This window comes from Ursus americanus, chromosome 16 (genome assembly GCF_024610735.1).
Source record: "Ursus americanus isolate L20-20 chromosome 16, mUrsAme1.1.p, whole genome shotgun sequence".
Lineage (NCBI taxonomy): Eukaryota > Metazoa > Chordata > Mammalia > Carnivora > Ursidae > Ursus > Ursus americanus.
The window spans coordinates 35,726,896-35,748,502 of record NC_142142.1 but is presented as its reverse complement, the minus strand read 5'-3'; the positions used below and the strand labels follow the sequence as shown (position 1 = coordinate 35,748,502).

General features: G+C 39.1%; 1 protein-coding gene across 1 annotated transcript in view; it reads left to right on the top strand.

The window, feature by feature from the left end:
* The window catches only part of LOC123787894 (beta-galactosidase-1-like protein 2), a 56,428-nt gene that overhangs the window by 27,489 nt on the left and 7,332 nt on the right, over window positions 1-21,607 (top strand). Inside the window, exons 9-12 of the mRNA XM_045790843.2 lie at window positions 13,102-13,186; window positions 13,757-13,894; window positions 14,651-14,731; window positions 15,370-15,476. Coding sequence (XP_045646799.2) covers window positions 13,102-13,186; window positions 13,757-13,894; window positions 14,651-14,731; window positions 15,370-15,476 — 411 coding nt within the window. The remainder of the gene's footprint in view (window positions 1-13,101; window positions 13,187-13,756; window positions 13,895-14,650; window positions 14,732-15,369; window positions 15,477-21,607) is intronic.

Here is a 21,607-nt window from a genome sequence, read left to right as displayed (position 1 = left end):
GGAAAGGAGGACTCATCCACCAAATGATGGGATCTGCTGTATCACAGTAGGCCGAAGTCAGCACACAGGAATCATAAAGTCCCTGCATTAAAACCAGCAGCAAAAAACAGCAACAAAGCTGAAAGAACAAATGCAGATAGGAAGAGACCCATCCTAATGGCAGTTCGTGTGCAAGAGATTGAGGATGCTTTTGATGGCAGCCTTAACCTAAATCAAATCTGTGACATCTACTGCCAATGGTTTTGAAGACTTGGGTTTTATTACGATGAGTGACATTACCACATTTCTTCATACTGGTAGGAGCACAATTAAAGTGTTTGTTTTTGTGATTCTGCTCCGGCCATTTTGTCTTAGGAGGTATTATAACAAAGTGCAATGCTTCCAGGAAACATAATTTAAGATTTCTCTAAAAATAAATGAAAGGAATTGAGAGTTTAGTTTGGAGTTGATCAAGGTGGTGACACAGGAGACTCCTGAACTCCCTTCCTCCCACACATACCCCAAATGTACAGCCACCCACAGCAATTCCCTCTGAAATAGTCCAGAAACTAGCTGAGTGACTCTACTTATTGTGAGAATGAAAAAATATCCACATCAAAATAGGTGAGAAAGCCTGAGACACGTTCTAACCATAAACTTCACCCCCTAATATACTGTCACAATCGAGAGGGAACCCTCAGCTCCTAGCTACTCCCTGAGGAGTGGAGGAATGGGACCCCACCTCTAGCGCCCCAACTTCGAAGACTCCCACTGGAGGTATGGTATTCCAAACACCTAGCTCTGAAAACTGTGCCCATGAGACCCACAAGACTATTAAAAAAAAAAATTGTAGTGGCCTCATGAACACTAATCATGACTGTCCCCCCAGGGCTCAGCACAGAGGGAAAGGCAAAATCATCCATGTCCCAGTCTATCTATGCCCAAAGAAGTATATCTGCAACTTTAAAAGTTGCTGCCTGAGGGCCAGGCTTCTAATTTAGGAGGCAACGAGAGGCTGGCTTCAATCTTTCCAGTCCTGGGAAGCTGGCAGACACATTTCACACCTTCTTTCAGTTCACTCCAATAATAAAACCAAGTCCCCAGCATCTCCCTGGTTAGAACTTGTTCACATATCTGGTGCCTAGCTTTTGCAGTAGTGACCTGAGAAACAGGCTGCTGGATCACCTGGTTTTAATAGCCAATGGCACCTGTATTCATGAGTATTACAGTATCTTAGCAAAGAGAGAGTCCTTAACAAGCACAGAAGCATCTCCTCCCCACGCTGTGGCTGTATATACCTGGGCCCAGCACAGGCGAAGCAAGCTAAAATGCTCATCTCCCAGTTTCTCCCTGGAAGGAGCTTAACAACATACTTTCCTTGCTGGTGCCTGAGAGTCCCGCCTCTAATCAGTCTGCATCTAGTAAGTTGATTGTTATCCTCTCCTTTGAGACACGTCAGCTCTTAGCACATGCTCAACAAAGAAGACAGCTTAGAAAATCACAAAAGTTTGAGAGACAGCTAGGAACTTGGGCTGGGCTAATCAACAAGGCTCATCTCGTACATGAGATCATTCTGTCAAGATGGGGAGAGATGGCTGTTTTATCTAATACACAGAAATTAACAGAGTCAAATAAAATAAAATAAAAAACCCACAGAGGAATAAGTTCCAAACAAAAGAAGAAGAAACTCCAGAAGCAGATCTTAATGAAATGTAAATAAGTGCTTTGCCTTATAGAGAGTTCAACATAATCATCATAGAGGTACTTACTGAGGTCAGGAGTGCAATGCATAAGCAAAGTGAGAATTTAAACAAAGAAATAGAAAATATAAAAAAGTACCAAACAGAAACCATAGAGCTGAAGAATATAATAATTGAACTGAAAAATCCAGTAGAGGGACTCAACAGTAGAGTTGATGAAGTAGAAAAAATAATCTGTAAACTCAAAGACAGGGTGGTAGAATTCATCCAATCATAAGAGAAAAACAAAAAAAGAATGGAAAAACGTGTGCTGATAGCTTAGGGGATTTATGGGGCACCATATGGGACAAATCAAACAGATGAATATACACATTATAGAGATCCTGGAAGGAGAAGAGAAAAGGGAGCATAAGGCTTATTCAAAGAAATTTATGACTGAAAACTTACCTAGCTTAAGGAATGAAACAGACATCCAGATCCAGGAAGCCCAGAGAGTGCCAAATAAAATTAATCCAAAGAGACTTACACTGGGACACAGCAATATTAATTTGTCAAAAGGTAAAGACAAGGAGAAAATCTTAAAAACAGCAAGAAAGAAGCAACTTGTTACATATAAGGGAACTCACATAAGGCTACCACAGATTTTTAAAAAAAAATTTTTAAATTCAGTTTAATTAGCATATACTCTATTATTTGTTTCAGAGCTAGAATTCAGTGATTCATTAGTTGCATACAATACCCAGTTCTCATTACTGCAAATGCCCTCCTTATTGCTCATCACTTAGTTACCCCATCCCCCCACTCACCTCCCGTCTAGCAATCCTCATTTGTTCCCTATACTTAAAAGTCTCTTATGGTTTGCCTCCCTCTCTCATTTTATTTATCCTTCCCTTCCCCATGTTCATTTGTTTTGTTTCGTATATGATTGAAATCATATGATATCTGCCTTTCTCTGACTGACTTATTTCACTTAGCATAATACCCTCTAGTTCCATCCACTTTGCTGCAAATGGTGAGATTTCATTCTTTTTTTTTTTTTAAGATTTTATTTTATTTATTTGACAGAGAGAGCCAGCAAGAGAGGCAACACAAGCAGGGGGAGTAGGAAGAAGCAGGCTCCCAGCAGAGCAGGGAGCCCGATGCGGGGCTCAATCCCAGGACCCTGGGATCACGCCCTGAGCCAAAGGCAGATGCCACCCAGGCGCCCCAGATTTCATTCTTTTTGATGGCTGAGTAATATTCCATTATGTATATATGCATATATAGCATATCTTCTTTATCTGTTTGTCTGTGTTGTCAGCTGATGGACTTCTGGGCTCTTTCCATATTTTGGCTATTGTGAACATTGCTGCTATAAACATTGGGGTGTAAGTGCCCCTTCAAATCACTATGGTTGGATCCTTTTGATAAATACCTGGTAGGGGAATTACTGGGTCATGGGGTAGCTCTATTTTTAACTTTTTGAGGACCCTCCATTACTGTTTTCCAGAGTGGCTGCACCAGTTTGCATTCCCACCAACAGTGTAAGAGGGTTCCCCTTTCTCTACATCCTCGCCAACATCTGTTGTTTCCTGACATGTTAATTTTAGCCATTCTGACCAGTGTGAGGTGGTATCTCATTATGGTATTGATTTGTATTTTCCTGACGACAAGCGATTTTGAGTATTTTTTCATGTGTCTGTTGGTCATTTTTATGTCTTCTTTGAAGAAATGTCTGTTCATGTCTTCTGTCCATTTCTTGACCAGATTTTTTGTGTTTTTTGGGGGGGTGTTGAGTTTGGTAAATTCTTTATAGATTGTGGATACTAGCCTTTTATCTGATAAGATATTTGCAAATATCTTCTCCCATTCCGTAGGTTGTCTTTTGGTTTTGGCAACTGTTTCCTTTGCTGTGCAAAAGCTTTTAATCTTGTTGAAATCCCAATAGTTCATTTTTGCTTCTGTTTAGCTTGCCTTTGGAGATGTGTCTAGCAAGAAGTTGCTGTGGCCAAGGTCAGAGAGGTTGCTGCCTGTGTTCTCCTCTAGGATTTTGATGGATTCCTATATCACATTTAGGTCTTTCATCCATTTTGAGTTTATTTTTGTGAATGGTGTAAGAAAGTGGTCCAGTTTCATTCTCCTGCATGTCACTGTCCAGTATTCCCAACACCATCTGTTGAAGAGACTTGTCTTTTTTCCATGGGATATTCTTTCCTGCACTGTCAAAGATTAGTTGAGGGTCCATTTCTGAGTTCTCTGTTCTGTTCTATTGAGCTATGTATCTGTTTTTATGCCAGTGCCATACTGTTTTGATGATTACAGTTTTGTAATACAGCTTGAAGTCCAGAATTTTGATGCTTCCAGCTTTGGTTTTCTTTTTCAACATTCCTTTGGGTATTCAGGGTCTTTTCTGGTTCTGTAGAAATTTCAGGATTGTTTGTTTCAGCTCTGTGATAAAAGCTGATGGTATTTTGATAGGGATTTATTGAATGTGTAACTGCTTTGGGTAGCATAGACATTTTAACAATATTTGGTCTTTCAACCCATGAGCATAGAATGTTTTTCCATTTCCTTGTGTCTTCCTCAATTTCTTTCATAAGTGTTCTGTAGTTTTCAGACCATAGATCCTTTACATCTTTGGTTAGGTTTACTCCTAAGTATCTTATGGGTTTTGGTGCAATTGTAAATGGGATTGATTCCTTGATTTTTCTTTCTTCTGCCTCATTGTTAGTGTATGGAAATGCAACTGACTTCTGTGCATTGATTTTATATCCTGCCACTTGGCTGAATTCCTGTATCAGTTCCAGCAATTTTTTGGTAGAGCCTTTTGAGCTTTCTACATAGAGTATCATGTTGTTTGTGAAGAGTGAGAGTTTTACTTACTCTTTGCTGATTTGGATGCAGTTTATTTCTTTTTGTTGTCTGATTGCTGAGGCTAAGACTTTCAATATTATGTTGAACAACAGTGGTGAGAGTGGACATCCTTGTGTTCCTGACCTTAGGGGAAAAGCTCTCAGTCTTTTCCTATTGAGGATGATATTCACTGTGGGATTTTCGTATATGGCTTTTATGATATTGAGGTTTGAGGTATGTTCCTTATATCCCTACACTGTAGGATGCTGTATTTTGTCAAATGCTTTTTCTGCATCTGTTGTGAGGATCATTAGATTCTCATCCTTTCTTTTATTAATGTGCTGTATTACACCGATTGATTTGCAGATCTTCAACCACCCTTGCAGCCCAGGAATAAATTCCACTTGGTCGTGGTGATTAATCCTTTGAATGTACTGTTGGATCCTATTAGTGAGTAGCTTGGTGAGAATTTTTTTAATCCATGTTCATCAGTGATAGGTCTATAATTCTCCTTTTAATGGGGTCTTTGTCTGGTTTTAGCATCAAGGTAATGCTGGCTTCATAGAAGGAGTTTAGAAGATTTCTTTCCATTTCTATTTTTTGAAATAGATTTAGAAGAATAGGTATTAATTCTTCTTTAAATGTTTGGTAGAATTCTGCTGGGAGGCCATCTGGCCCCCTGGATTCTTGTTTTTTGGGAGATTTTTGATTACTGATTCAATTTCTTTGCTGGTTATTGGTCTGTTCAGGTTTTCTATTTCTTCCTGTTTCAGTTTTGGTAGCTTATATGTTTCTAGGAATTTATCCATTTCTTCCAGACCGCTTAATTTCTTGACATATAATTGTTCATAATATTCCCTTATAATCATTTGTATTTCTGTGGTATTGGTTGAGATCTCTCCCCTTTCATTCATGGTTATGTTTATTTGGGTCTTTTCTCTTTTCTTTTTGATAAATCTGGCTAGGGGTTTATCGATTTTATTAATTCTTTCAAAGAACCAGTTCTTAGTTTCATTGTTCTATTCTACTCTGTTTTTTTTTTATTTCTATACTTTGATTTTTGTTCTAATCTTTATTATTTCTCTTCTTCTCCTGAATTTAGGCTTTATTTGTTGTTCTTTTTCCAGCTCCTTTAGGTGTAAGTTTAGGTTGTGTATTTGAGACTTTTCTTATTTCTTGAGAAAGGCTTGTATTGCTATATACCTCCCTCCGAGGACCACTTTTGCTGCATCCCAAAGGTTCTGAACTGTTGTGCTTTCATTTTCATTTGCTCCCATGTATTTATTTTATGTCATTTTATTATTTATTTATTTATTTATTTATTTATTTATTTATTTATAAAGATTTTATTTATTTATTTGACAGAGAGAAAGAGCGCAAGCAGGGGGAGCAACAGGCAGAGGGAGGGGAGAAGCAGACTCCCACTGAGCAGGGAGCCCAATGTGGGGCTCGATCTCAGGACCCTGGGATCATGACCTGAGCCAAAGGCAGACGTTTAATGACTGAGCCACCCATGTGCCCCTCCCATGTATTTTTTTTTTTTAAGATTTTACTTTATTTATTTGACAGAAAGAGAGAGCCAGCGAGAGAGGCAACACAAGCAGGGGGAGTGGGAGAGGAAGAAGCAGGTTCCCAGTGGAGGAGCCTGATGTGGGGCTTGATCCCAGAATGCTGGGATCACACCCTGAGCCAAAGGCAGACGCTTAACGACTGAGCCACCCAGACGCCCCTCCTCCCATGTATTTTTTAAACTTCTCTTTACATTTCCTAGTTGACCCATTCATTCTTTCATAGAATGCTCTTTAACCTCCATGTATTTGTGGTCCTTCCAAACGTTTTCTTGTAGGTGGCTTCAAGTTTTAAAATTTTGTGTTCTAAAAATATGCATGAAATAATGCCAATCTTTTTGTACCAGTTGAGACCTGATTTGTGCCCCAGTATGTGATCTGTTCTGGAGAATGTTCCATATGCCCTCAAGAAGAATGGATTCTTCTGAATGCTCTGAATGCTCTGAATATATCTGTGAAGTCCATCTGGTCCAGTGTGTCTTTCAAAGCCCTTATTTCCTTGATCTTCTGCTTAGATGATCTTTCCATTGCTATGAGTGGAGTGTTAAAGTCCCCTACTATTATTGCATTATTATCAATGTGTTTCTTTAATTTTATTATTAATTGGTTTATATATTTGGATACTCCCAAGCTGGGGGCATAAATATTTACAGTTGTTAGATCTTGTTGGATAGACCCTTTTGTTATTATGTAGTGTCCTTCTTCATCTCTTAGTACAGTCTTTGGTTTAAAATCTAGTTTTTCTGATGTAAGAATGGCTACTTCAGTTTTCTTTTGATGTCCTTTGGCATGTTAAATGGTTCTCTACCCCCTTACTTTCCATCTGGAGGTGTCTGGGTCTAAAAGAGTCTCTTGTAAACAGCATATCTGTAGGTCCTTCTTTTTTTTTTTTGTCTTTATCCATTCTGATACCTTATGTCTTTTGATTGGAGCATTTAGTCCATTTACATTCAGAGTAATTATTGAAAGATATGATTTTAGTGTCATTATATTACCTGTAAAGTCACTATTCCTGTAGATTGTCTCTGTTCCTTTTTGATCTTTGTTACTTTTGGGCCCTCTCTTCACTGAAAGGATCCCTTTTAATATTTCTTATAGGCCTGGTTTAGTGTTCATGAATTGCTTTAGTTTTTGTTTGTCCTGGAAACTCTTTATCTCTCCTTCTATTTTGAATGACAATTTTTCTGGATGAAGTATTCTTGGATGCATATTTTTCCCATTTGGCATGTTGAATATATCATGCCAGTCCTTTCTGGCCTGCCAGGTCTCTGTGGACAGGTCTGCTGCCAGCCCTATGTTTCTACCCTTGTAGTTTAAGGACCTCTTGCCCCAAGCTGCTTTCAAGATTCTTTTTTTTTTTTTTTTAGATTTTATTTATTTATTTGACAGAGACAGGCCAGCGAGAGAGGGAACACAAGCAGGGGGAGTGGGAGAGGAAGAAGCAGGCTCCTAGTGGAGGAGGCTGATGTGGGGCTCGATCCCAGAACACTGCGATCACGCCCTGAGCCGAAGGCAGACGCTTAACCACTGTGCCACCCAGGCGCCCCTGCTTTCAAGATTCTTGCTTTAGCTTTGAAATTATCAGGTTTCACTATAATATGTCCATGTGTTGACCTATTTTTATTCATTTTAAGGGGGGCATCTCTGTGCTTCCTGGACTTGAATGCCTGTTTCCTTCACCAGATTAGGGAAGTTTTCAGCTATAATTTGTTCAAATAAACCTCTGTCCCTTTCTCCTGCTCTTCATCTTCTGGGACCCCTATTATCAGGATATTATTTTGTTTTATGGCATGACTGAGTTCTCGAAGTCTCCCTTCATGATCCAGTAGTTGTCTTTTTCTCTTCTTTTCAGCTTCCTTATTTTCCATCATTTTGTCTTCTATATCACTGACTCTCTCTTCTGCCTCATTTATCCTCACTGCTAAAGCCTCCATCTGTGACTGCATCTTGGTAATAGCATTTTTAATTTCAGCCTGGTTAGATTTTAGTTCTTTTATTTCTACAGTAAGGGATTCTCTAGTGTCTTCTATGCTTCTTTCAAGCCCAGCTAGTATCTTTATAATTGTTGTTATAATTTGTAGGTCAGACATTTTACTTATCTCCATATTGATTAAATCCCTGGCAGTGAGTATTACCTCCTGTTCTTTTTTTTGGAGTGAATTGTTGCCCTTGTAAAGATGCTCCTGCCAGGTACAGAGGGAGCAGGGTTGAGTGTAGGGACTCCAGCCTCCAATGGAGGTGCTGTGTTTCTTTCTGAAGTCTGACTGTGCTGGTGGTGGGAGAGAGGGGTGTGGAGGAGTAAGACTATGGGGTCACCCTGCTGTCTTGTCCCTGGGGAGTGGAACTCACAGCTACCACTGCTCAGGAAGCCCCGTCAGAAAAGCAAAGAATCTTCTGTGTCCTAGGTTTTCATCAGTTCCTTGTCTTTAACCTGTCTGTGCCTGGGCCATCAGCATGTCTGGAGCCATAGATCTCCTGGATTTTATCTCCAGTCAGTGGCTGGGTTTCAAGACTCCAAGTTTTAAAGGGCTTGGTAAGTTGTGGGCTCACTCCTGTCCCTTGGAGGAGAAGTTCAGGGTATGCACAGCACCATCCTATCCCTGAAAAGCCATTGCACAGTATGTACGCAGAGGCTAGAACTTATTGTAATGCTCAGCAAAAAGCTGGAGCCAGGTTATCGGCCATCTGTACTTGGCTCAGTCCCCTACTCCCCTCTGTCCCAGAGAAGCCATTGCAGAGCCTTGAATCTGTTGTGGCAGACAGCAATGAGCGGTGGCCAGGTTATCTGCAATCTGCTCCTGTCTCTGCTTTCTGCTTAGTTCTGTTGAAGAAAAGCAGCCACACAGAGGTTTAAACCTATTCTGACTCACAGCAAAAAGTTAAGAAGCTTTCTGCCCTCTGCAAGCACCTCTGACCCTGCTTTTGAGCATGGCTGGCCTTTTGTCCTTGGAGAGACAAAAAAATGCTCTTCCAAATGCCCTTGAGGAAGGGGTGTGATCTCTCACTGTGCGACCTGGGAGATCTGCTCATCAAGGCTTATTGTGTAGTCCCTACCTGCTGGGTTCTTTCCCACTTTCTCTCTTCCTGACTTTGCTCCATGAAAAGGGTTCCCCCCCCTTCATGGCTACGCGGCTTTCCTCTCCCCCAATTCATGGTTCCAAACCTTGCTTCTGCCACATTCTCTCCCTCCAACTGTGCAGATTTTTTCCTAAATCCTTAGATCATCTTCCTAGTTGTTCAAAATAGTTGAATGTTAATCTAGCTGTATTTGAAAGGCAAGGCAAGTTCAGGGTCCCTCTACTACTCCGCCATCTTAACTCTGCCCCCTCCTATGGCTATCACAGTTTATTCAGCAGAAATCTTGTAGGCCAGAAGGAAATGGGGTGATATATTCAAAGTGCTGAAAGAAAAAAACCACCAACCCAGAATACCCTACCCAGTGAAGGTGTCCTTCAGAATTGAAGGAGCAGTGGAGTTTACCAGAAGGATAAAGCTAAAGGAGTTCATCACAACAGACTAGCCTCACAAAAAAAATGTTAAAAGGAGTTATTTAAGCCGAAGGAAACAGTAAGTTAATTAATTAGTGACAGAAAAAGCTTATTTGTAACAGGAAGATATATAAAAGTATAAAACTCACTAGTAAAGGTAAATGTATGGTTAAATTTAGAGAATACTCTAATGTCATGGGTAAATCACTTTTAACTTTAGTATGAAGGTTATAAGACAAAAGTATTAAAAATAATTAACTACAATAATTTTTTAATGATACACTAGTAAAAAGAGGTAAATTGTGACATCAAAAATATAAAAGATAAGGAGAGGGTTAAAAACGTAGCGTATATGTTTAAAGTTAACCTGTTATTAATAGAATAGACTGCTATCAATATGAGATTTTTTTATGTAAGCCTCATGGTAACCACAAAACAAAATCCTGTAGTAGATATACGAAAAATAAAGAGAAAAGAATCAAAGCATACCAGTATAGAAAAATCATCAAACTACAAAGGAAGGGATCAAGAGAGGAACAAAGGAATTATAAAACAAACAGAAAGGCATTAACATAATACCTATCAATAATTACTTTCAATTTCAAATGGACTAAATCCTCTAATCAAAAGACACAGAGTGGTTGAATAGATTAAAAAAAAAAAAAAAAGATCCAACCATCTGTTGGCTACAAGAGACCTCAGCTTTGAGGACACACACAGACTGAAATTGAAGGGATGGAGAAAGCTATTCCATGCAAACAAAAGCCAAAACGAGTAAAATAAATCAAGGGGTAGCTATACTTATAGCAGACAAAATAGACCAAGACAAACTCTGTACCAACAGTCATAGAAAGTCTTTATATGATGACAAAGGGATCAATTCATCAAAAGAATATAACAATTGTAAATATTATGCACCCAACATAGGAGCCCCTAAATATATAAAGCAAATAGTAATAGATCTGAACAGAGAAACAGACAGCAAAACAATGATAGCAGGGGTCTTACATACCTCAGCTCCAACAGTGGACAGATCATCTAGATAGATACTAAATAAGGAAGCATGGGACTTAAATTATACGTTAGACCAGATGGACCTACAGAATGTATACAGAAATTCCCATCAACAGCAGAATGCACGTGCTTCTCAAGTATGCATGGAACATTCTCCAGAATAGACCATATGTTAGGCCACACAACATGTCTTAATAAATTTAAGAAGATTGAAATTGTGTTTTCCAACCACAATGGTATGAAACTAGAAATCAATTACAAGGAAAAAACTGGAAAATTCACAAATATATGGAGATTAAACAACATGCTCCTGAACAACCAATTGGTCAAATAAATGAAAAAAGAAATTTAAAAAGATCTTGAGGCAAATGAAAATGGAAACACAACATCTCAAACTTATGCAGCAAAAGCAGTTCTAAGAGGGAAGTTTATAGTGATAAATGCAAACATTAAGAAAAAAGATCTCAAATCAACAACATAACTGTTTACCTTAAGGAATTAGATAAAGGGCAAACTAAGCTCAAAGTTAGTAGAAAGAAGGCAATAACAAAGATCAGAGCAGAAATAAATAGAGACTAGAAAGACAACAGGAAAGATCAATGAAACCAAGTTTTTTTAAAAAAAGATGAAATTGACAAATATTGAACTATACTATGAAAAAAAGAGATCAGACTCAGTAAAAAAAAAAAGTTTTAAGTGAAGGAGTAGAATTACAACTGATACCACAGAAATATAAGGATCATAGTTTCTACTAGTATGGACAATTATATGCCAAGAAATTAGACCACCTAGAAGAAATAGATAAATTCCTGGAAACATACAGCCATACATACCCACATGCAAAATAATGAAACTAACTTCTATCATATGTCATACACAAAAATCAACCCAAAATGGATCAGAGACTTGAACATAAGATCTGAAGCCACAAAACTCCCGGAGGAAAGCATAGACATAAGTTTCTGGATATTTATCTTGGTAATAGTGTTTTGCATTTGATACCAAAAGCAGAAATAAACAACTGGGGGACTATATCAGACTAAAAAGTTTCTGCACAGCAAAGGAAACCAGCAATAAAATGAAAAGGCAACCTATGGAAATGGGGGGAAATATTTGCAAACCACATATCTGATAACAGGTTAATATCCAAAATCTATAAAATCTTGTACAACTCCATAGCAAAATAAGAAACCCCAAGTAACCCAACTGAAAAATGGGCAAAGGGCCTCCATGTGCATTTTTCTAAAGAAGACCTACAGATGTCCAACAGGTAGGTGAAAAGCTGCTCAGTATCCCTAATCATCAGGGAAAGGCAAATCAAAACCACAATGAGATATCCCCTCACTCCTGTTAGGATGTCAGGAGGTAACAAATGCTGGCTAGATGTGGAGAAAAGAAAACCCTCGTATACTGTTGGTAGAGATGTAAACTGGTACAACCACTATGGAAAACAGTATAGAGGTTCATAAAGAAATTAAAAATAGAACTGCCATATGATCTAGAAGTCTTATTTCTGGGTATATATGTAAAGGAAATGAAATAATTATCCTGAAGAGATATCTGTACTCCTATGTTCATAGCAGCATTATTCACAATAGCGAAGGTATGGGAACAGCCCTTAATAAGTGTGTGATAATGGATGAATAAAGAAAATGTGATTGTTTTATATGTGTATATATATAATGTATATGTACCTTCAGTAATGTGTATATATAAAAATGTGATTGTTTTATATATATATATATACTATTCCATGGTGTGTATGTGTATATATGTGTATATATCTTGCCATTTACAACATGGATAGATCTAGGGGGTATAATGCTACGTAAAATTAGAGAAAGACAAATACCATATGATATCACTCATGTGGAATTTAAGGAACAAAGCAAATGAACAAACAAAGGAAAAAAGAGACAACAGACTCTTCAATACAGGTTTGTTCAACCCACAGTTGCCAGAGGGGAGGTGACTGGGGAGGATGGGTGGAATAGGTGAAGGGAATTAAGCATGCAGGATGAGCAGTGAGAAATGTGTGGAATTGTTGATCATTATATTGTACACCTGAAACTAATAGAACACTGTTAATTATATTTGAATAAAAACAAAACATGATTCTGGGATTCAGGAATTCTTATTTAATGGGATTCCACATTTTTCGCATTCATTTGTTGAATATTTTTAGTGCTTCCCCTGGGCCAGGCGCTTCTTTACTGGACCTCTGATCTGGTCACTGAAGGGAATGAAGAGATTCTATTGTTCCAGAAAGGAAAATGTGGCGATGACAGTTGATTTCACCAAAGCCTGAGGGAGAAGTCCATTGAAACTCCAAGAGGAAAAACAAGACCAGGGAAATGATCTGAGAATGGAGAGTAGAGCTCAGAGTTTGTGAACAGTGAGGGGATCCTCTGAATCATAAGGGGGGTTTGTGAGAACTGGACCTCACAGTTCCCTCCTAAACAATGCAAGGCTTCTAAACTGTACCGAACTTTACTAAATTGACACTTCATTTTTTCTCAGGGCCGTAGCCCCATACTGATGATGGTGTATACAGCAAGCTCTTTGGATGGATGGGGCACTGCCCGCCAATCTGTGGATTCACACTGTGAGTACTTCTTAGATTCTTTCTCAGGAGAATAGATGACAGAGATGGCACTGGCCTGTTTTTTTTTTCTCCCCTGCCTGTTAGAGTACTTAGAGTACTGGATTTAGGGGACAAAGCTAAATGGACACCCCAGAGGTGATTGTAATTAAAATTGAAATTTTAGCAGTGTTTCCTCTCTGATTATATTTTATCGAGGCTATTAAAGCAATTAGAGTGAGTTGTTCTAACAGATGGGACAATTCAATGAAAGCGTGTTGGGTGGAAGAAGTGTTCTCTGGTCCCAGACTGTCTGCCACATCCTTCCAGGAGAGTTGATAAAGATCGTTAAAATGAGGTTTGAAGGTAAATGTTCCTGGTACCATGATTTTAGGTTACTAAGGAGGTTACTAAGAAATTACTGAAAAGTTACTAAGTGCTCCAGAAACACTGAGCTGGACATCTATTTACCAAAGACTAAGATGCATAAACAAATGTTTAATGCATGCAGTTTGAACATTCCACAAAGGGCTATTACTTTTCTCAAACTTTTATTTTTCCCCCATTTCTCCTTTTCTTCCCACCTCTGTGCAGTGTTAATGAGAGATGTGCGTGAAATGTTCAACATGAGTTTCTCCCTCAACTTCTACATGTTTCATGGTGGCACCAACTTTGGCTTCATGGGTGGATCTGCGTCTTTGGACCATTACCTCCCTATGGTCACAAGCTATGGCAAGTACTTGTCCCCCACAGCTGTCTCCACCCTAGGCCTCCCCACCATTTGAGCCTGGAGCTTCCTAGGGTGGGTCTCTGGGAACAATCTCTGGGATTGTTAATCTGTTTTGCCTTTAACAAATGTTGGAGATTGAAGGTTTGATGTTTATTCCTCTTGACAGTACTAGAATTTATCCACTACTAGAATCTAGGCTGTCTGGGACTTTGCATGCCGAAGCCTTGGTAGCTTAATCTTACCTTTCCACTGTGCAGACCCTTATTCTTAGAAGGTCACTGTAAAACCAGTTACTTTGATCTCTTGATTACACCAGAGCACTGGTTAATGGGTCTTCCCCAAGTCTATAACTCCACTGAGAGACCAGGTGAAAAGTCAAGGGTGAAAGAAAGAAAAAGAGAAAGAAAGGGAGAAAGAGAGGTGGGGGAGGGAGGGAAGGAGGGAGGGAGGAATTTAATTAGAAATTGAATAGAAAGTAGAAACCACTGGATTGGAGTAGCCTTGGGCTCTCAACCAGGACTTATTAGATACCCGGGGACTGGTGTTACTTGCCTTCAGTTGAAAGCCCTGCAAAGTATGGCAGATGTCTCCTGGTTTGGACTAATTGAGGTGTGGTCTTTTCTTATCTAATGCCAAAATTTTTTCCTTCCAAAGCTTCTGTATTAAGGATCCTTTTGATCAGTACTAAGCTCTCATGCCTTCCTTTGCTGAAGTTGGAGATTTCTTGGGGAAAGTGACAAATTTCTTATGTTTTTCAGACTACGGGGCACTGCTGAAAGAGAACGGAGAACATACAACTGAGTACCTCACATATCAGGAGTTTTTTAGCTCTTCTTTGGGTACCTAGCAACAATCTCAATCTGAATAATAACTCAGCCTCTCAATTGATCTCTGTCCTGTGAAGAGGGGATTGAGGGAATGGGTAAAAATGTACTTTTTGGGAGATACCCAGTTTGTTCCAGTTTATTTTATTAGGCACTGGGAATTCAAATATGCACAAAATATAGGGCCCACCCTCTAGGTTCCCAGCATCTAGGGCCATGTTGCTTAGTCTTAGCTGGGCATCAGAATCCTCTGCAGAACTTGTAAAAGCCAGAGGTGCCAGGCCCATCCCAGAGCTGTTAGAAAAGTATGTCTTGGTTGCAGTGGGGGGGAAGGGGCAGAATCTGAGCATATGTATTTTCCCATTGGACTTTAGGAGATTCCGATGAGCTGTCAGGGTTGAGAACTACTGGTCCAGCAGTGGGATGCGATGTGCCGCCTCCTTTTCCCAGACAGCAGGGCATCCTGCCTCAGAGCCTATAGATATGAGAGGAGCCCCACTCAGTTATTGCCTACCTTAGGATTCTTCCTGGCATTGGGAAAGCATGTCCTGTGACTGACTGGGCCCTTCATTCTTGGTGGTTTTGGGTGGTTCCCTTAAATGGGGTTGGAGGAGGATCTTGGAATGGCCCAATCTGCTCTGTTTTCCTTGCAGGGATTCCCAAACCTCCCCAACCAGCTTCTATACCTATGGCTGTATATAAGTCAGTGGTAACAGCATACTGCATACCGCTGTGGGATGTCATATCCTACTTGGAGGAGGTAAGCATGTTGTGGGTGTAAAAGCATGGGATAGCCTTTGGACAGAAGAGAAAGAAGGGAAAGCCTTAGCTCAAAGAATAGGGGGTAAATTACTGGGAAGCCAAAAGCAATTCTTAGTTGTCTTAATTCCTTCTCCTAATTTTTTGTTTGTTTGTTTGTTTTAGTGTCATTCATTTTAGGTGTAACTTTTAAAGGTAGCACATGGTTGGAATTTGGTTCTGGGTACAATCTGAGGTTTATCTTTCAACAGAGAAATTGCTCTATTAATGATCCAGAATTATATCTGACTTAAATGTTGTTTCAACATTTTATTTATTTATTTATTTATTTATTTATTTATTTATTTATTTATTTATTTATTTATAATAATTTTTTATTATGTTATGTTAGTCACCATACAGTACATCCTTAGTTTTTGATGTAGTGTTCCATGCTTCATTATGTTTCAACATTTTAATCAAGGTTTATACAATGCTTCCTTCTTTTGGTGAATGAACTGTATTTTCTTTAATTTCTCTGTTTTAGAAGCAGCATGTACTTTATTCAGAGCTAACTAGTGATTACTTTCAGGTTTTTTGTTTTGTTTTGTTTTTTGTTTTTGGGTTTGTTGTTGTTTTTGTGTTCGTTACAGAGGTAGAATTTAGTGATTTATCATTTGCAGATAATACCCAGTGCTCATTATATCAAGTGTTCTCCTTAATGCTCATCAGCCAATTATCCCATCCCTCTCACTCCTCTTCCCCCCAGCAACCCTGTTTGTTTCCTAGAGTTCAACATCTCTTATGATTTGCCCCCTCTCAATTTTCATCTTATTTTTCCTTCCCTTCCCCTATGTTCATCTGTTTTGTTTCTTAAATTCCACATGAGTAAAATCATATGGTATTTGTCTTTCTTTGACTAACTTATTTCACTTAGCACAATACTCTCTAGTTCCATCCACGTCATTGCAAATAGCAAGATTTCATTCTTTTGATGGCTGAGTAATATTCCTGCGTGTGCGGGCATGCATATGTGTGTGTGTGTGTGTGTGTGTGTGTGTGTGTGTGTGTGTGTGTGTGTGTGTGAGTGTATACCACCTCTTCTTTATCCATTCATCTGTTGATGGACATCTGGGCTCTTTCCATAGTTTGGCTCTTATGGATGTTACTGCTATAAATATTGGGGTACATGTGCCCCATAGTGGCTGCATCAGTTTGCGTTCCCACCAACAGTGTAAGAGGGCTCCCCTTTCTCTACATCCTTGCCAATATCTGTTTCCTGACTTGTTAATTTTAGCCATTCTGACTGGTGTGAGGTGGTATCTCATTGTCCTTTTGATTTGTATTTCCCTGATGCCAAGTGATGTGGAACATTTTTTCATGTGTCTTTTAACCATTTATATGTCTTCTTGGGAGAAATGTCTGTTCATGTCTTCTGCCCATTTCTTGACTGGATTATTTGTTTTTTTGGGGGTGTTGAGTTTGATAAGTTCTTTATAGATTTTAGATACTAGCCCTTTATCTGATAAGACATTTGCAAATATCTTCTACCATTCCAAAGGTTTTACAATTCAGAATAAGAAACCTAGAATAAGAATTCAGAAATATTGAAAAAATTTAAATGTAAAGAAACAGTGTAAACATTCCAGGATACTGGAAAAATCTCCTTTCAATAGCATAGCCAAGAAGAGATCCCCTGCCTTCTGAAGATGGTTAGAATGAGGGCACGCTGACTAGATCTAGGGCAATGATTTTTAAACCTTTGGTTTAGTGGAGGGACTCTTTCTTCAAACTCACTTCAAATGTTCGGTACATAAAGCATGCACTGGTTAATCAGGAGTGGTCGTTCTGAGGCTCTATACTTGCATCCTAAGGATCAGTCATCCTTTCTTTAGGGTAGCACATATTAGGATGACCCATGTGCCAGTTCTGACTTACCTCTAGGGTGTGAAGGAACATAGTTTGAAAACCATTGGTATAGAGGAAAACCTATGTAGTTATTCACACAATACTTAGTTAACATTAATATTTGGGGAACTGTATTATCAAGGTATTGTTTTGGAGAAACTTCCAGTCTAATGGGGAGGAGAGGTGAGTAGAGATTAAGGGGTTGTAGGTCCTATGGTAAAGGAATGAAGGCAGCACAGCACTGTTAAGGGAACATAGTGTTGTGCTGAAAGAGCATAAGTTCTGGAGTCAAGACTGGGTTTGAATCTTTGCTCCAGCATTTACCTTGGGATGGTCATTTAACCTCATTGTAAGTTTCCTTATCCGGAAAATGAGGCTAATAATTGCATTTACCTCATAGAATTGTGGTGTGGATTAAGCCCCTAGTATTTGAACCTGACACATGCAAGTGCTAGCTGCTATGTTATTATTTAGAGATACGCTCAGCATGCTGGACAGTCACAGGATCCAATATTATATCCCAGTTGAGGTAATTTTGAGATCCAGTGGATGAAGAGGAGCTTAATGAGATGAACAGTGGGGTAGAATGGGGGAGGGAAAGGAATTTGAGGCATAGTGGAAACCATTTGTAAAGACATGGAAGGAGATGCATGTTTCGGGAACTGCAAACAGGACTGCAATGAGAAGTGTTTGTGGGGGAGTGCCAAGTAAGGGACCAGGCACCCCATGTCGGGGGGCCTTTGTGGTTTTGGTTTAAATGTTTTCTTATGGAATTTTGAAGACATGAACAAATGGCACAGAGAAAAGTAGTGAACCCCTATGTGTTCAACATGCAGCCTCAATTTTATGAATATATGGCTAATACTGTTTCATTTATACCCATGCCTTCTCTTCCTCTCCTCTTCTTAAGATTATTTTAAAGCAGATCCAAGACATCATGTAATTTTAGCTATAAATAGTTTAATATATATCTGAAAAAATAAGAACTCTTTTAAAAACACAACTACAAAATCATTATCATCCAAGATGATGATGATGATGATAGTAGTAATAATAATAATCCTTTCGTCAGTGATTTCCTGGGAAATATTTAGTAACAGGCTCTCTAGAAGAAAAAACTCTGATTAGTAGTGTTTGCCAGTTCCTGTGGTATAAATACTCGCACCATGGCTAATTCCAAGCCTCTGGCATGACGACACTGAATACAGAGGTAAAATACAGGGTTGGGTAGAGATGCGCATCGTTGGCGCTCATGAGCTGGCATAGACTGTATGTAGCACACCACTGCTGAAAATCCTAAAATATCCAGTGTTCAGATTTTCTCAACTATCTCATAACTTTTTTTAGCACTGATTTGTTAATATCAGGATCCAAACGAGGTTATTCACACATTGCATTTAGTTGATATGCCTCTTAAATCTCTTCTAATCTCTAGATTTTTTTCCTTTTTATTACATTTCTTTGTTGAAAAAGCAGGATTATTTGTACAATCGAATCCCCTACATCCTGGGTTTTGCTAATTAGATCCCATGTATCTGGGAACATATCTTTTGCTTGATGAGATTTAAGTTGGTGCTTTTTTAAAAGAAAATGTTTGCAAGTATATTTCATAGGTGGTGCTGCTATATTTTTTATGCATTATATCTCAGGCACATAATGGCTGGTCATTTCTGTTTTCATAATTGGTCAGTGGGTTCAGAAGTAGTTAGCCCAGTCTATGCATGATCAATTTTCCCATTAGCCTTTTACCTAATGGTTTTAGCACTCATTGACACTTATTACCTATATCCAATATTTCATTAAGGCTTTCAAAATAGTATCATTCTTATTCAGTCATTCCTTCCTCATTTATACAGTTGAATTCTTCTATGTAGAAGAACTTTCCTTTACTATTGTCTTGTCACCTTAATGTACAGTTTGTAAAGAAAAGTTAGGACAAAATATCAAGATTTTCTTTTATCAGATAATGAATTTATTCCTGGATATCCACCAAAGGTGGCCAATGAGTTGTTTTGCTGTTGTCTTTATTTGAGTATAAACTCATGATTTCAAAAATTTTTATTTTCAATTGAAGTATGGTTGATATATAATATTATATAAGTTTCAGGTGTACAAGATACTGATTGGAAAATTATATGCATTACAAAATGCTCAGCACAATAAGTAGAGTTATTGTCTATTACCATACAAAGTTATTACAGTATTGCTGCCTGTATTCCCTATGCAGTACTTTTTATCCCTGTGACTTATTTATTATATACGTGGAATTTTGTACCTCGTAATGCCCTTCACCTATTTTCCCCAGCCCTTCCACCCCCTGCCATCTGACAACCACCAATTTGTTCTCTGTATTTATGAGTCTGTCTCTGTTTGTTTGCTTTGTTTTTCAGATTCCATATAAAAGTGAAATCACATGGTATTTGTCTTTCTTTGACTTATTTCACTTAGCATAATACTCTCTAGGTCCATCCATGTTGTTGTGAATGACAAGATTTTATTCTTTTTATGGCTGCGTAATATTCCATTATATATATATATATATATATGCCACACATAATATCATTATGCGTACACACACACACACACACACGCACACACACACACCACAACTTCTTTAGTCATTCATCTGTCAGTGAACACATATTGCTTCCATATCTTAACTATTATACATAATGTTACAGTATACTTAGGGGCACATATATCTTCTCAAAGTAGTGTTTTTATTTTATTTCCTTTGGGTAAATACCCAATGGTGGAATTATTGGGTCATATGGTATTTCTATTTTTAATTTTTCGAGGAAGCTCCGTACTGCTTTCCACACCGGCTGCACCAGATTACATTCCCACCACAGTGCACGAGGCTTCCTTTTCCACCACATCCTCACCAACACTTGCTATTTCTTAGCTTTTTGATGTTAGCCGTTCTGACTGCTATGAGGTGACATCTCATTGTGGTTTTCATTTGCACGTCCCTGGTGATTAATGACGTTTAGCATCTTTTCATGTGTGTATTGGCCATCTGTATTTCTTCTTTGGAAAAATGTCTATTTAGATCCTCTGCCCATTTTTACATTGAATTATTTGGTTTTGATGATTGTACAGGTTCTTTATATATTTTGGATATTAACCCCTTGTCAGATTTATCATTTGCAAATATCTTCTCCCAACCATGTTGTCTTCTCATTTTGTTGAGGGTTTCCTATATAGAAGCTTTTTAGTTTGCTATAGTCCCGATTGTTTAGTTTTCCTTTTGCTTCCCTTGCCTGGGGAGACAGATCCAGAGAAATCTTGTTAAGGCTGATGTCCAAGGGTTTACAGCCTCTGTTTTCTTTTAGGGGTGTTATAGTTTCAGGTCCTACATTTAGGTATTTAATCAACACAGTTTGAGTTTATTTTCACGTGGGGTATAAGAAAGCGGTCCAGTTTCATTCTTTTCCATGTAGCTGTTGAGTTTCCTGAACACTGTTTATTGAAGAGACTCTTCCCCATTGTATATTCTTGTCTCTTTTGCCGTAGATTAATTGGCTCTCTCCTCCCCAGTGCAGAAGTTGCTTTGGAGGGGCACTGGTGTCGGCCAGGGCTGCCCAGCAGGTGTGGGGGGCAGTTGTCACTCTGGGGGAACTCTGGTCTCTGGACTCTGGCTGTAGTGTGGGACCTGCTTTGGAAGGGTGCCTGCCAGAGCCGGTCCATAGGAGAATGCCAGGGTGGGTCAAGCGGTGCTAGCAACGTAGATGGATAATGTTAGAAATGGCTCCACAAGAGTCGGGCTAGCTAGGCTATAGGAGAGCAAGAAAAATGGCTCCTACCAGCACTTCCATTGCAGGAGAAAACTTGTACAGATCCCTGCCCCTCAGGCACATGTGATACAGCATTCTGGCTCTATAAGGGTAGATACTTGATTCCCTATAGACCTTTAATTCTCCTGCAGTTAGGCCCTGCTGATTTTCAGAGCCAGACTTCTTCCTGGTACAGGTCTCTAGGACCAGGGGTGTCTGCTATGGGGCTTGATCCCCTCACTCCTCAGGGATGACCTCTATGCCTGGAATCCTCTTCCTGTTTTTGAGTTGCTATGCCGGGGGCTTGATTCCATTGCGTCTTGCACCTTTCACCCCTCTCAGTGTGGCCTCTCTTGATGTCCCTAGCTGTGGAATGTCAGTTTTGCCAGTCTTCGTGTCATTTTCAGAGTGAAGTGCACAATGTGCAGTTGTAGCCTCGATGTGTCTGTAGGAGGAGTTGAGGTCAGAA